Source organism: Microtus oregoni, unplaced genomic scaffold (genome assembly GCF_018167655.1).
Source record: "Microtus oregoni isolate MIOR12 unplaced genomic scaffold, Mior012 000074F_ref0000038, whole genome shotgun sequence".
NCBI classification, from domain to species: Eukaryota; Metazoa; Chordata; class Mammalia; order Rodentia; family Cricetidae; genus Microtus; species Microtus oregoni.
Genome location: NW_024544004.1, coordinates 3,874,001 through 3,890,564, shown reverse-complemented (window position 1 = coordinate 3,890,564; position 16,564 = coordinate 3,874,001). Strand labels below are relative to the sequence as shown.

At 40.7% G+C, this 16,564-nt stretch overlaps 1 protein-coding gene across 1 annotated transcript in view; it reads left to right on the top strand.

Annotated features, from left to right (window-relative positions):
- Nucleotides 1-16,564, top strand: part of LOC121441358 (small muscular protein-like) — a 48,373-nt gene that overhangs the window by 12,619 nt on the left and 19,190 nt on the right. Inside the window, exons 3-4 of the mRNA XM_041642485.1 lie at nucleotides 3,972-4,058; nucleotides 9,710-9,860. Coding sequence (XP_041498419.1) covers nucleotides 3,972-4,058; nucleotides 9,710-9,844 — 222 coding nt within the window. The 3' untranslated portion in view covers nucleotides 9,845-9,860. The remainder of the gene's footprint in view (nucleotides 1-3,971; nucleotides 4,059-9,709; nucleotides 9,861-16,564) is intronic.

The window sequence follows — 16,564 nt, the reverse complement described above, 5'->3', positions numbered from 1 at the left end:
ACACTCCCCTATTGATGCACAGGGGTGACTGGACGCTCAACATGGTTACAGGCTGCTTTCGTTCCCATCAATATTTGCTGTTCTCAAAACCCATTTAGGTTCCTGATTTCTTGAGTGATGCCTTCAAGAAGAAAAAGTGTCATGCCACTGAGTTAATGGCTCATTTTTCAAGGCAGCTTTGGGTTTGGCATCTATTCTAGAAGTATGCCTTTTGTGTTCTCCTTTTCAAAGGTCACTCTCAGAGTACGCCTGCGATTTTAGAGCTGGTTAGAGCTAACGTTAGCCAAGGGAAAAGAACTCTTGGGAGACTAGATTGGTACAGCAGAAAGGTTAACTCAAAGAGTTTGCTTTGGCAATCTGGCCTTTGTTTGTTGTACTGTTTATGTGACCTTGATCATAAACTCTAAACTCTTTGAGGTTTAATCTGTTTATCAGTCAAACAAAGATGATGATCTTTTTTTAAAAAATAAGAATATCAGCTTTTATTAAATCCTATTATACCTTCTCTGGCCACTTGAACATTTATTTCTTAAAGAAAGACCAGTTTTATCGTCTTCAATGCACTGTCTATGTTCCATAATTCAAAAAATTATTATATTTATCAAAGATGCACCAGTTCTTTCTTTTGAATTTTATCCATTTAGCCATACAGCATCAATGCAATGGTATTTCAAAATAAAAGCTGATGATCTTAACTCCACAACGCTGAGTGTTGTGAAGAAAAGGTTATGAACCCTCCTTGTCTGCCTCTTTTGCATTTAACTTTTCATTAGGTAATATGTGTTTTAATTTTTTTTTTGATTTTTTGAGACAGGGTTTCTCCGTAGCTTTTGGTTCCTGTCCTGGAACTAGCTCTTGTAGATCAGGCTGGCCTCGAACTCACAGAGATCCGCCTGCCTCTGCCTCCCGAGTGCTGGGATTAAAGGCGTGCGCCACCACTTCCCGGCGTGTTTTAATTTTTTGAAATTCAAATGTAATTACATAATTTCTCTCCTTTCCTCTCCTCTCTTCAACCTTTGATTCCCCTCAAATCCATGGCGTTTGTTCTTTAATTGCTGTTGTTGCATATCTATAAATATATAAATATAGCTGGTTGAGTCCAGTTTAGTGTTACTTGTATATATATATATATATATATATATATATATATATAATTTCAGGGCTGAGCACTTGATATCACATAACCAACTAGGGAGCTCATTCTTAGGGAAGACTATTTCCCCAAGTCTGAGATTCCTTACTTGCCTGTAGTTCTTTGTCTAGGGCTGGGACTCTGAGATTTCCTTCAGTGTTAGCATGGCTATTGGTGTTGTCCTTGTTTAGGTTTTCTTTAGGCAGCCATATTGCTGAGGTATCCTGCACGAAGCTCCCCTGCCATTTCTAGGAGATACAACCTAACAGCAGATTTCCTGGTCCTTTGATTTTTACAAACTTTCTTCACTCTCCTTTGTGATGTCTGAGCCTTAGGTGCAGGCGTCGTATTGTAGATGTATCCGTAAGAACTGGACACCCTATGATCAGTTGTCCTCTGCGTTTTGACTACTTGTGCTTTTCTGTAATGGCCTCTGTCTGTGGCAAAGAGAAGCTTCTTTGATGAATACTATCTCGTATTTTAGATATCCCTGCATTGTTTTACTTGAAGGAAGGGTTCTATGGTTAAAAATCATGAAGGAGCCCATCATTTCTACTACAAATGTGGATACCGAGGCGCAGGACAGCTGTCTCTTTTACAATTAGAAAGAATCTATAGCAACTACCAGCTCTGCTTCACTCTTCGAAACCACCTATGGAAGGGCTACAAGAGGTTCTAGAATTAATCTTCAAATAAGAAAATGATGTCACCCCATAACATCACCTTTGCATGTCTCCTTTCTGAAAACTACATTTGATTACAGAGATTGATCAAGTGACTTAAAAGCCAAATCTTCCAGAAACAGGATTTTAACTACCAGGAAGATATCTTCTACAGATTCATAATAAGTGGGTTGAATGGGGCACTCTAAATAAACTTCTTTTTCAGGATAGGGGAGTTGAGGGTCTTTCTTTTGTAGCCCAGGATGGTTCCAAACTCACAATCCTTTGGACTCAGCCACCAAGTGCTAGCATTTCAGGCCTGTGCCACCACACATGGCTATAACTGAAATTTTAATTTATTAATCTTCTCTCAAATAGTTACTGACTTGACCCTTTTCTTCTTTCATCCAAATTGTAGTGGAGAAAGTAGTCTGTTGGTCCAATACAGATCATCTTCTCCGAGTCTGTTCACATTGTTTTGGTCTTATTTCAAGCCTGATGTATGTCATTCAACCTAAATACTGTCAAAGGTGAAATACTGTTCCTGAATTTTATTCAGTTTTGCCTCTTTGTGGTGCTGGATCTAATTGAGAGTCTCAGGCGTCCTAAGTGGGCACTCTATCGCTGAGACACACCCCTAGTGATTAGCATCAATTTATGTCCTCCCAAGAAACAAAGGAATTGTGCCAATTGAAATTGTGAGGTGACCTGGAGAGATGATGCCTTCCTGAAATTCCAATTATTGGAGAAGCCGAAGCTGAAGGATCACTTGAGTGTAGGAGTTTGAGGCCAGCCTGGGCCACAGAGTAAAATTATGATCTCTTGAGATTGATAAACATTTGCTCCATATTTTCTAGGCCATGAGATCCATCTTTCACTCCATCTTATGTGTCTCTCTTATGATACATGATGATAAAAAATACTTCTTGGAATCAAAATGATGTACCGTTCTTGCTATTTGCCACTAACACTTTGCAATTTGTTTCCTTTCTGTGGGATAAGCATTATTCTAGCACGAGGGAGAGTTTGCAAACCCGCTCTCCTTGGAGGCCACATCATGTGAGCAATGACACTGGCTATTTCCTCTACTATAGGTTAATCATTACCCTGGCGAGAGAGCATATACCAGGTCCTCCAAATGTTCTTCTTCATTTCATTTGGGGTGGTACCCAAATCATCCACTGTGTCAAAAGTCAGCAAACACATTTTGCTTCTTTTGCTTCGACATCGTTTTCACTCATATCAACATGAAATTTAACCTTTTAAAGCCCATATATCTTACTTCTAAAGCAACATTTTATCTGCAGTGGAAAAGTGCATTCTAGTTTTTAAAACTGTTTAAAACATGTTTTATTTGAGTGATACCACTGTTTGAAGACATTTTTGGTATGTGTTAAATCTTTTCACCTTTTGATGTCTGGAGAAACATGGGTAAAATTTAAATTTACATACTATCTTCTCAAGTTCAAATTAGTGTGTCAATATATTCTTACATATTTTAGTGTTTGAAGTAGTTCATGTTTACAAGAAGGTATTTTATGCTTGCTACTGAAGGAAATTAGTGTTTTATTTGAATAAAGGATAATAATTAATTTTTATTAAAAAAAGGAAATTGATTTTATAGCTCTGTTCTTTACTGTCCCACACATGATAGTGTTGGGGAGAAGCTAGAAGAATGTCCACTCAGAGGCCTGAGGTGCTACCAGAACAGTGCTAGGATGCTACAGGAAGGAGGTAGAGCCTCAGGAAATGTGAAAGCATCCTCATCACTGTACATAGAAAGGAAACTGATGAAGGACTAAATGTGGTATCGCTTCTGTGGATGCTCTTTGCCACTTTGCTATCATTATGTGCGAATTCCTCATCACCGAAAGGGGAAAAATAATATGGGCCACAGGAGGGCAACGGCCAGAACAGACTGTCTTCAAAAATTCTTCCATCCAGTAAGGAATTATAAAATCACTGCAGAGATACAAGGATGAATACAGGAAGGTGGAATAAATGGAAGGGACATTTTCTGTTGCATATTTTTGTGCTGTTGTTACAGCAATTTTCCTTAGATAAAAAGCACTGAGGATGTACTTTTCAGAAGCGTTTTCCTCACGATGATTGCTGTCTTAGAATGTCACTGCAATTTCTTCCTATTCTTAAGCTAAATTTCCCATTTTCTCTTTTAGGCAAATATCAATATTCCAATGGGAGCCTTCCGACCAGGAGCTGGTCAGCCTCCCAGAAGGAAAGAGTGCACTCCTGAAGCAGAGGAGGTGAGGAAGATAGCTAACAGAGATAAGCAAGGCCTGGTTCTTCCAGAGTCTTCCCAGAGGCGAGGTTTCTCAGTTAGCAGGGACATTCTGGGCCTTCTTTCCATTTCAGCCAGTGTTAAGTGTCTGACAAAGTTGTTTGAAGATGCCAAGCTTGACTTCAGTTGCTGACTGATTTTGTACACAGGTGCTTCGGGGTTAGCGCTAGTCTCTTGCTTGGTAAGTTTTTACTTAGGGTCTATGATTAAACGGAGCAGGCTGTGTGTGGTGTGGCTTCTGAGGGGAGATTAACCTCAATGAGAGCCCAGTAAGAAAGCACATTAAGTTACTTTCAAGTTCAGTCATCTTGATCTTCCTTTGAAAGGAAGGCTTTCCAAGGGAGTCTGTCTAGTCTCCCTCCTTGAATTTCCCTGTTCTCTACTCCCAGCCCAATTCAGATATCATGCAATAGAGACGAAAATGAACAAATGCAGCAAGCAGAAACAAGTACCCTCCTGAGGGAGGTGGGATTAAAGGTTTAGATAATTTCATTAGTACAAAAATCAGGGCATTTTAAAGGGTAAGGATTTTTATGGCTTTTATATCTGGCCCACTGCCTCAAACTTTCCTAAAATGATATGCATTTTCCTGATCATGATCTTACCTCCTCGGCTTTAGCCTCTGATCAAGAGATTTTTTTTTTTGAATAAGAAGGGGGAGTATTTGAATAAAATTACCAAATTTTGAAATTTCAGCTACTAATTCTGTCTGGGACTTGGGTCAAGTGCATGAGCTTGGGTTAGTCGAACAGGGTCTCCTCCATCCCTCAGAGGGTTGCTGTCAGGAATGAATGAGTGAAAGAATGGACACAGTATAAACTGAATACGCAGTTCTTTAGAAATCTTCCCGGTTATCCAATGTTAATGAAAGACTCCAGAGCTCCTGTTCTGCTTTTAAGAGAGAGAGGCATGGGGAGTTTAAAGGGATGGCCATGGCACTCTGCCCTCGCCTCCATTAATTTGCTATTGGACATTTTTTCTTCCTCACCTTCCTTTTAAGCTCTCTGTCACTATGACAACAAATAGTCAGAAAGTAGCTTGGTCCTTTTCTCCGTGAAACTGGCTGATACCACAGCTGTGCTGGGCTCAGGTCTTCTCTTCCATCAGTGGAGCGGGCAGCATTGGGTTCTTCCCTGCACAACACGAGCCTCTCAGTTAGGACACTAGGGAAGCACTTGTCTATCAGTCTGTTTTTGTCCCTATTTTGATGGTTTGGACACATTGTATAAAACTACCAAGGGCCTATATCATTTGGTTTGTAAAAGTATGCTTTCTAAGCACTCATGTGTTCAAATGGCCGGTTGATATTCCTCCCAGGGTAGAGAGAAGGAGATATTCACAGAGATCCTGAGACTGTAGAGGTGGTCTATGCATTGTGCCACTCCTCGATCTTGGGGTTCAACGGGTAGAGCAGAGAGCTAAGGCTGTTCCTTATCCAATACAAGCAAGGACTTTTAGGGCTTGTGGGGTTTGACGGAAGAAGTGACATCATGGCTCAAATTCTGACTTGGGCCTCTGAATAATTTTCCCAGAGAAACGTCACAAGGGTATTTGGGTATTTTGTCGTAGCTACAAGGTGCATTAAATAGGATTTCTGTGGGTTGGCTTGAGGCCCCAGCTGCCTTCAGTGGCATTATAACGAGTGAGGAACTTGAATGTGAATTCACAATTCCTCCCATATCCACATTTATTAGTGTAATCTGTATTTGCAAACTAAGAATTGCTCACCATCAGAGACTGAAGATTTGTTGCTGAGCTCCATGCTAACAGAATTATAGTAGAATGTGTGATTTGTAGCACACCATCAGCAACCAGAACAGCTCACCTCCATCCTAGCCAGTAGAACCCCAGGTAAACTCAGAAGGTATTTGGATCTTGACATCCTCTAAGAAATGCACAAAGGGTTGCATCCCATCAAAAACAGACCCGAAGTCATTGGCTTTCTGATAAGGTCTGTGACCGCTGGCTGTCTCTTGTGTACCTGTGGCTTCTGACCAGCCCTTTGCCTTGCCTACAAACATGGATTGCACCTTCTATACTTGGCTTGGTAGACATAAGCATGCACGGGGTCCCATGGGTCTTCTATCCAAATACTTTTGCACAAGAAAAGCAGTTGCTTGTTTGAAGTAATCCGACGGTTCTGGTGAGCTATTTTTAAGTCTCCCATTCACTCTTTAACTTAAATATCATTATCCTCATTATGTTACACATTGGGACTTTCTTTTCAATATTTCCTTTTTATCTTGTCTCTTCCCAAGATCCAAACATATTATTTAATTCTAGTCTCATCACTTACGAGTTCTGAGGCTTTGAGCAATGTTCTATTTTCCATACCTCAGTCTCAATGGTGAGGTAGGGATAAAAGCAAATGTGTAGGGTTGGTGTGAGAATTAAATAATTTAGCACATGCACTTAGAACAGCTAGTAGTGTTTGCTGATAGCAGTGAGTTTTTAGTTTTGAACTTGAATGAGTAAGTCAAGCTCTATAGAGTTAGTAAGAGCCTTGGGAAAAACTCAGGAGGGTATCTGGTAGTAAAGAATGGCAGGGATGGGGTAGCCTGGAAAGGCTTCTCCATGCTGCAGCATTTGGCAACTCCTCTGTGATCTTCAAGGCAGACACTTCCCTTCACAGAACTCTCACCAAAGTGGGGGATGTTGCTGGGGTTGGTAAGGTTTCCCTCATACTCTCTTTGGCTGTATGGAAGAATCAATAGCCTCTAGCTATCTGCTGGCTTGAGATATCCTTCATGATTCAAGTGGAAGTGTAGTAATAAGGGCGGCGGGGCTGTGTCCCCAGCACCCCGGCTGCCTGGCTAGCTTATGCCCGAAATAACAACACACAAACTGTATTCATTTAATCACTGCTTGACCCATTTCTATCTAGCCTCTTCTAGGCTAATTCTCACATATTAATTTAGCACATTTCTAATCATCTGTGTAGCGCCCCTAGGTGCGCTTACCGGGAAGATTCTAGCCTATGTCCATCCTGGGTCGGAGCTTCATTGCATGCGTCTGCCTGGGAGCTGGGAGCATGGCATCTCTCTGAGGCGTCTGCTCCCGAGAGGAGAGCTGTGGAGTCTGAGCTCACTTCCTCTTCCTCCCAGTGTTCTGTTCTGTTTACTCCTCCCACCTATCTTCTAACCAATGAGGGCCAAGCAGTTTCTTTTTATTTAACCAATGACCTTCCTCCATCATAGAAGCCTCTTTATTCATGCTCTAGTTTACTGTAATTCTTATAATAAATTCACAGAAGTAGAGGAATATGATTTCCATTATGTTTTTAAAGGTGGTAGAACTTCAATATAAAAATGCATCCTGAATAATATCATACTATCACATTCTTAATCATGACAATTTCCATTATATGCCACCTCACTAAATCAAATGTCAAGCCTTATCTTAATAAAAAATGAAAAAAAAAACTAGTCCATTGAGGTCTTAATAATGTAAGGAAGATGCCTAGCATTAAATATTCCTTTATTAGTCTGTGTAAGTTCACCTTATAAATCCACCCCAGACACATAAGCATAGATATTGGCTGTTTGTGTTAAATGTGCCAGCAGTGGAGACGACTTACCTAGGAACTTAGCAGAAGGATCTGGAAACATTTTTCTCTTTGCGCTTCTTTAAGATCTACCCACCTCCAACCTTAGGAGCATTTCTCAGTGCTGAAGCATTTTTCATTTCACTGCTACACATATTAAAGAAGAAGAAGCAACCCTTTATAGCCTTGTTAAAAATCCCTTCCCGAAAGCCCAGCAAAGAACAGTCTGGAATACCTGGTTCTTCAAGTGGGTGTTTTACAGTTTTAATGACCTTTTGTGTATCAGCACTTGTAAGTGATGGATGTGTTTGTGTGAAGAACGGAAACCAGGCTTACGGCTCTCTGCCTGGACCTACGGAAACATTATCTCTCAGGGATTTGCAACAGATACATCCTCATCGAGTTACTTTATAATTTCGTGGGGGTGACATATTAGCTGTTTAATCAGCACTGTACCAACTGCACAGAAAATAACTACAGGAAGTCCCGTTAGCCCGTACAAGAGGAATAATACCTCACTCTTTTATGCCTACTCATCCTCCCCAATAAACAATTTAAAAACATATCTATAAGGGACACATCCACCTAGTGATTTGTCAGAGTTCGGGGAAGCTTGGACATTCTTCCTCTAGGTGCTAACCCATTCGAGAAGGAGACACAGGCAGGCACTATACCTGGACTAACAGTATTAGCTTTAACACTGTCTCCATGGGAGGCAAATACGCAGTTTCTTATCCTTGACATGCATGACACACACACACACACACACACAATTGGTTTACCCAATTCTTGGTTGAGCAGATGGAGCTATGGACAGTTCTGCACGGGGAACTATATTAGTTGGAGTTTTCTAACAAATAGACATTTAAGGTACAAAGTGTTTATTAGGGGAAACACTTGTACAGGAGAGTTGCTGAGGCCTAGATGCAGGGGAAGAAGACAGAAGGGCTTGGTGGGAGAAATACAGACCTCAGTGTGACTCGAAGCCCAGCTCTCCCGCCTAAATTTCTCCTGGGTGGAGTTCCTGTCTGCCAGGTATGCCATCACTTTAGGAATGCTGCTGTACTCAATCATTTGTTGACAGCAGATCTGGTAAATGTGACCTCTGCATGGTGATGGATGGATTTTACTGACAAGGAGTTAGGGCAGTCACTCAGTTACCCCTGAAGTAATCTGATCCAAGGGATGATACCTTGGCTGTTAGGGTGATCAAATGTTCTCCAATATCTTCCTTTCAGGCAAGTAGGAAGAACAGGCTTAGCATGCAGTTTTCGTCTCTTGTAACTAGATGGAGCTACACACAGTAGCTGATCGCAATGCTTTATAGTCCTTTTCTGTATGTGCTAGGTGCACACACATAGAGGTGTAGGTTGATTATGGGATAAACCAGTTAAATACAAAGCATCAAGTATACATTCGAGCCTCTGTCCTCAGGTACTCGAGGAGCCACACACAAAAAGAAAAGGCTGTATGTCCCTCCCTAGAACTGAGATTCCTTTGATGATATGAAATTGAAACTATTCAAAGCAGCAGGCAAAGGTTGGCTTCTGGCCTTCCCTCCCATATTCAGAGATGTTTTCTTTCCTTCTGAGCTTGTTTCCTAAAGGAACCATAGGACAAAAGGCTGACAGGCACCACACTCTGAGCAAACTTTTGCAGACTCCTGGACTCATTGGGGCTAGCTGTGCGCTGACTTTTTACAGATTTCTGCCATCAGGTGTCTGAGGATGGTATGATACTAAATCAGAGTCGCTTTTAGAATATGCTTTCGTGAGAAGCTCAGCCCCTTCTAACTGTTGGCAGTGTTTATTAGTTACCAGACACTCAACTATTGCTTAATGTGTCCTAAGACATATGGAAAGGACTTTCCCCCTTACATTATTTTACAGTTCTGTACAATTTGCAGGGAATTTTGTTGAAACTCTAAGGCTATCTGAATAATAGGTACAGGAGAAAGTCCCCATGCTAGAATCACACTCTGACGTTTTCTTTTGATATTTGTTTTCCTGCTCTATGCCATGAGCCAGAGAGATGAAATATCCTGGATTTTGGTTTCTCTCCTTTTTTTTCAGGGGGCTCCTCCCACTTCGGAGGAAGAGAAGAAGCCAATTCCTGGAGCAAAGAAACTCCCAGGACCTGCTGTCAATCTATCGGAGATCCAGAATATTAAAAGTGAACTGAAATATGTCCCCAAAATGGAACAGTAGTTTTAAGGGGGAAAAGGTGAGTGGAAAACTAGTCTCTTTATCTGAAAATGACCATTATCAGGAGGAGGAAGCTCCACCAGGAGCGTTCAATGGAGACAGCATTTTGTGTATGGTTTGCAGGGAAAGCCACGCCTACGGGTTTGTCTTATTCCATTACTGCTTGGAGAACTAGTGGGGCTGTTTGCCCATTGGTCTCTTTCTGACCATTCTTCTAGTTAGGGGAGGTTGACGTTAGGTGAGGGCAGGTCGTGGCACATGTTTTTCCCTATTATATACCATAAAGAACAATGAACTATTGCTTTGGCAAGAGGATCTGACAAACATGGAGCTGTGCAGATTTGGAAGTGAGAGGAGGCAACACTCTGTGCGTTCGGGCCTCAAAAAAGAAAGACAGACAGACAGACAGACAGAAAAGAAAAAAAGAAAAGAAATCACCAGAATATGTGTGAGGCAGACCAAGAAGCCCTGGGTCAGACGTAAAAAGAGTAGGTTCAAAGCTGTGCAGGCTGTTCCAACAAGGCACTTAAAATACTTATTTTCATTTTAATTGTTCAGTAATGATCCCCTTGTAAGAACACAACCAACTGTCTGTCTGCAGATCTGGTTCCTATTAACTGGAATAGAAAATTCTGCCAACAGATGGGTTCACTAAGTCATGGCTCTTTCTCCTAGGAGATGCTAGGAGCAAACCTGTCCTTTACCAGCAGTATTAAACAGCGGACATGACCTTCTCCATCCCTTAAACACAAGTCTGGAGGGAATCTGCATGGGAACATGCAATAGGCATTTTGTCTCATTGGCTGTCCAGTCATTCATTTATCCATCCCTTTAATCAAGACTTATGGATCGCAGTAATATTTGTCACTTGCCACTATGTAAAGAACATTATATCCACTCTCCCCCCGCCCCCCAAGACAGGGTCTTAATTCAAAGCTGAAGCTGGGCTGTAACTCTCTGCAACCTAGGCTAGCCTCAAACTCATGGCAATCCTCCTACCTCAGCCTCTCTAGTGCTGGAATTAGAGGTATGGGCCACTATGCTTGGCTCCTATGTTTCTTATAAGCTTCATAATACTGAATTATCACCTTCAATTTTTTTTGAGACAGGGTTTCTCTGTGTAACAGCCCTCGTTGTCCTGGAATTAGCTCTTGTATGCCAGGCTGGCCTCAAACTCACAAAGATCCACCTACCTCTGCCTCCCGAGTGCTGGGATTAAAGGCGTGCGCCACCACTGCCCAGCTGACCTTCATTCTGCCCTGCTGACCTTCATTCTTGGAGTGAGTCCTAGGGAAACTGATTCTGCCAGTTATCTGCTTGTCAGACTGCTTCAAGTCCCACATCTCACCACACCATGCATATTGATTGCACACAGTCTCCTCGCACTGGAGTTGAATATTGACTTTCTAGATAACACTAACAGGAGGTTTGTGAGGCAGTCCATTGGGTTGTCCTGACGTCATTTATGGCATACTGACATAGACCTTCTACAGATATTTTCAAACTAGTTTGGTTGAAAAGATTTCCTAGAGAAGAGAGGAGTTGGCCACCCACCCTCCCTTCACCCCCTCCTCTCGTCTCCTCTTTTTTTTTTTTTAATTAAGACAGATTCTCACTATATTGCTTTGGTTGGCCTCAAACTTACTATCCTCACGCCTCATCGTATCAAGTGCTGGGATAGGAGAAATGTATCATGATGCTCATCTTAGAATCTATTTTGAGTTAAAGTAAAATGACAACATGTAGTGTCTTAGCCCCATTATAGAACGGAAGGGAGGGGTGAGAATGAAACCACAGTATAAAGCTCAGGGACCTGGAGTGGGAATTAATCTGGCAGATAACTGCATCAACTTGCTAGTTATAAAATAGTAGAACCAACTAATGGCTGAGTGTCATGTTCAATTCTGTTTGCGTTGCCAAACTGACATGAAATCTTCAAATAGGTTTTTGAGCAAAATATAGAATTTCTTGCTGAGAAAGACCAGAAAAGGGATATGAACTCTTTGTAATATTTCCTATTATCACCCAACCAAAATTGTTTAAGCACATGAATCTCTCTCTCTCTTTCTCTCTCTCTCTCTCTCTCTCTCTCTCTCTCTGTGTGTGTGTGTGTGTGTGTGTGTGTGTGTTATGTGCATATTTGTGTGAGTTAGGACCAAACAGTTCCTTTTAGGTAGTACTGCAAAAACTTTTAGAACAGAGCCAAACAAGACTCTACAAGTTGTCTATAATAGCTCTTATTTTCCCAGTGGTAAAAGAGCTCTTTGCTAACAAAACATCAGAGAGGAACAATGGAAATATTAAGGTGGCAACACTACAGCAATTACAAGAAATGATTTAGAGGGGTAAAACCTAAGAATTCTACAATTACGCAAAGGAACAAGAGAGCAGCAATTGAAAACCCTGGCACTGACGAAACTCTAGAGAGAAAACATTATTCTGAGATCGAAGGTATTCAGCTACTCAGTGTGGCCACAGGCTTTGTGGCTGGCAGACTTCACACATTATTATACATATTAAGCTAGAGACTCTGGGTAACTTTTGTCCTTTATCTTTTTTTTTTTTTTTCCGAGACAGGGTTTTTCTGTGTAGCTTTGGAACCTGTTCTGGAACTAGCTCTTGTAGATCAGGCTGGCCTCGAACTCACAGAGATCTGCCTGTCTCTGCCTCCCAAGTGCTGGGATTAAACGCATACTCCAGCATTGCCTGGGTGTGGCTTGTCATTTTTAAATCAATGCATATATGCTTATTTATGATGTATGATGTGGTAATCACCATATCCTTAAATGCTTATACTTTTTGTGCTGGGAGACTTTACATTCTTGCTCTGTATACCATATTTAATAGACTGTTGAGGAAGTGTCGCCATTCATCTATGCTGAAGCATGCCAGAACCCATTACTCTCATATAACTGAGCTTAGTTATCTATTATACAACCCTTCTCTAGTCCACCTTCCTCCTACTCTCCCTAATCTCTGGCAACCATTACTCAATGATCAAGTTCTATGAAACAAATATTTTTAGCTTCCACATAAGAGTTAGAACCATGTGTCTTTGCTTGTAAAACACTTAACATAAAGTTCTCCATCTCCATCCATATTGCTTTAAATCACATAGATTTTCACTTTTTTATGGCCAAATACTATTCCACTGTGTCTATATTTCACGTTTTCTTTGTATATCCATCCATCACCACACACATCATTTCATTTTAAAAATGTAACCTAGGGGCTGGAGAGATGACTCAGTAGTTAAGAGCACCTGCTCCTCCTGCCTAGGATCGTGGTGCTCCCAGCACCTACACAGCAGCTCACAGTGGTCTGCAACTCCAGTTCCAGGGGTGGGCCTCTTCTGCCCTCTTCCTCGGGCATGTGTATGGTGCACATATGTACACCCAGGGAAAACATTTATAAAATAAAAATAAATGTTTTTAGAACTGAAGACTTTTTGTAATTGTTAGTAATTCACTTCATGGATTTTGGTAATGTATGAAAGTAATAATTTGCAGAATTAATCCCATTTGTAATTACCAACTAAGGAAGACACTTTCAGTTTTACTAATGCAAACATAGGTATATTTGCATGGTTTTTTGAGAGGGGTTTCTCTGTAGCTTTGGAGCCTGTCCTGGAACTAGCTCTTGTAGAACAGGCTGGTCTCGAACACACAGAGATCCACCTGCCTCTGCCTCCCGAGTGCTGGGATTATAGGAGCGTACCACCATTGCCAGACTGCAAATATATTTACTATATACATATGTAACAAAATATACAAAATCAAAGAAAATTTAATTTTCAGCAACTTGTTGGCTTTAGTTTTCAAAGTGCATTTATATCTAGACAAGACATATTTGCTAACCAGTCATCCAGAGATATGTCATCTCTCGAAAAGGAGAACATAAGGTACTCATTACTCTTAAATGTTAAACATTCTGCCTCGCTGTCACTCCTGTTTATTCAAGTGCTAATTGTGAGAGTGTTGACAGGAGGGTAAATGGATGGACCCACAAGCTTGATTAGAAGTACACTTAGGACTTAACAACAGACCCCCAAAATGCATGAAGCCGAAGCTGACAGAATTGAGCTGAGCAACAGACATTTAATAAACATAATAACTGGGGACTTAAATTCCCCATGTGCATTAATAGGTGGGTATGGTGACTCACGTCCATCATCCCAGCACTAAGGAAGCCGAGGAAAGGAGATTGCCATGAATCCAAAGCCATTGTGGACTACACAGTGAGCTCCAGGGCAGCTTCAGAGTAAAACCCTGCCTCAAAGAAATCCCACTTTTAGTAAAAGAGTAACAGGAAATAGAAGATGTGAACAGCAAAGGAAATCAACTAGACTTTATAGGCACACCTAGAGCACTGTACTGAACAAGAGTATGTATCCTTCTCTAGTACATAAGGAACATTGTCTACCATGTACTTTTGGTTGAACATAGAACTAGTCTTAATAAATGAATAAGGATTGAAGTCATGCATGATGGATCAAATTATTTAAAATTATGACTCAATAACCGAGTCAAGTTTAGAAAGTCACAAATTTGTGGAACTCCAAAACATATTTCAAAATACCTAATGAATCAACCAAAATATCACAAAAGAAATCAGAGCCCCTTTTAGATTAAAGGAAAAAATCTGCAACTTACTGAAAAGTCTGGGATGCAGCGAAATCAGAGCTTACAGAGAGATCTTCCATGTAGACATGGTTAAAAACGAGGGTCTTACATCAACAACCAAATCAATGATATCTCTGTATTTGGGAAATGTGATTAATATTAATTTGTGAATGGAAACAACCCTGTCAAATGCAAAAAATAATAGGTTTTAAAATCTACATAGACCCTAAAACAAAGCCTGGTGGCTCATGCCTATAATATCAACACTTAGGAGACTGTGAGACTGGAGAATTATTGTGATCTCCTCCAGGTCACCTTGGGCTAAAGAGTGCAAGTTTGCCTTAAAACCCAGAACAAGCAACCAAATTTTATATGTAAAAAAAACCGTCCCCCAAGAACCTACAGAAATAATCGAATCTGGAGAGTAAAAGGTAATTGCACCAAACAATGGCCCCTCTTAGTATGATACTTGGATCTCTTTCCTCTCGCTCTCTACTTGTAAATAGGGAGTAGTTTATAGCCGAGTTGCTAACAATATGGTCATAAAGATGTGGTCTTGTTTCCTTCCATCTTTGCAAGGTTGAGTTAAATGCCTCTTTTGTTAATTTTATAATGAGTGGAAAACAGTATACCCTGCATGTGGTAGCTTTGAAGCATAGGGGCTGCTTCTAGAAAAGGATATGTAAGCACAATGCCTGAGCTAGGCAATGACTCAGGCAGCAAGAATGGGTTCTTGCAGCCTCTTTTTCCGGACACGCCATCATTCATTGCATTTCGAGTTTTGCATATTGCTTTTCCCACCATACAGTTTATCATAAGAGTGATTGTTTTCATGTTGCTTTGCAGCCTCCAGGACTAACATGATTCATTTTTCATAGTCTGACTTATCATGATTTCAGAACCTAGTCCCTCTGCCAGAAAACAGGGGACTGATTTATTGATTTATGTAGAACTGTATGTTAAAAAAAAGGAAAACAAAACCTAAAAGCTTCCCCTAATGTCTTCTCTGTAGTTTGCTGGGCATTTTTCTTTTTTGTCCTCAATTTTGATGTGTTCTCGGCTTTGACCCAATTACATAGGCTCTTTTCTCTCTCTAAAGGAAATGGTTGGAGAAGGATTTTTTTTTAACTCTTTAGTGAAGCTGCCTCTCTTTTGATTTGTAATTCTCCTTTTGCTACTCTGCACTTGGAGAAAGGGAGTTTCCTCAGTGGTCCTGAACCACATCAGAGTTTCATTCATTTGTTTTGTTGTCTCGCAAAAATTGGTGCTAGGACCTGTCTACAACCTGCATAAAAACAGTTGGCTCAGGACCAGATTCTGCAGATCTGTGTAAGCTGGCATATATCTTTTCCTGGGCCCAAGGGCAATCATGACGGGCATGTGTTTTGCTTTCAGTACTGTAGAATGCTTGTCTCTGTCCTAAGGTGTGGTTTACAACCTAGGATACATGAGTGGTGTGTGTGTGTGTGTGTGTGTGTGTGTGTGTGTGTGGTGTGGTCCTTTAGAGGTCATTTGGTAATATCTGGACACACTGATGTGCAGGGTGGGGAGGAAGACAAGGATGTTGTTAAACATCCCATAATGTCCAGAACAGTCCCTACAACAAAGAATTATCCAGCCTCAAATGTCAGTAGTGCTAGCAAAGAATAAACCCAATTTTCTACTTGTGAAATTCATGTCTCATCTCGCAAACTTCCCTTTCTAAGCAGTCTATCCAATGCATTTTATAAAAATTAAGATGACAATAAAAAGGAGTATAGTATAGGAATTAACTACCTAATATGTATAGTTTTATACATAATTAGATTTGTAGAAATAAGACACTCAGATACACTTTTTTTTTACCCATCAGTAAATTAGATATTTATAATTGTATATACCTACCTGGGTTATAGTATTTATCTCAGCAGTTCTCCAAACTTTTAAAAATCAATGTTAAGTATTAGTAACAAATATCTGTGCCAATAGCAGCATTACGGTTTCCTCATCACCAGGAGCAGCCCCATTTATTATATGCTTGGGGATGGCCGATGAAGCATCCTGTGATTTACATATATATTTTATTTACCTCTTTTCTTGACTGCGAGGGATGGCTAGTTTG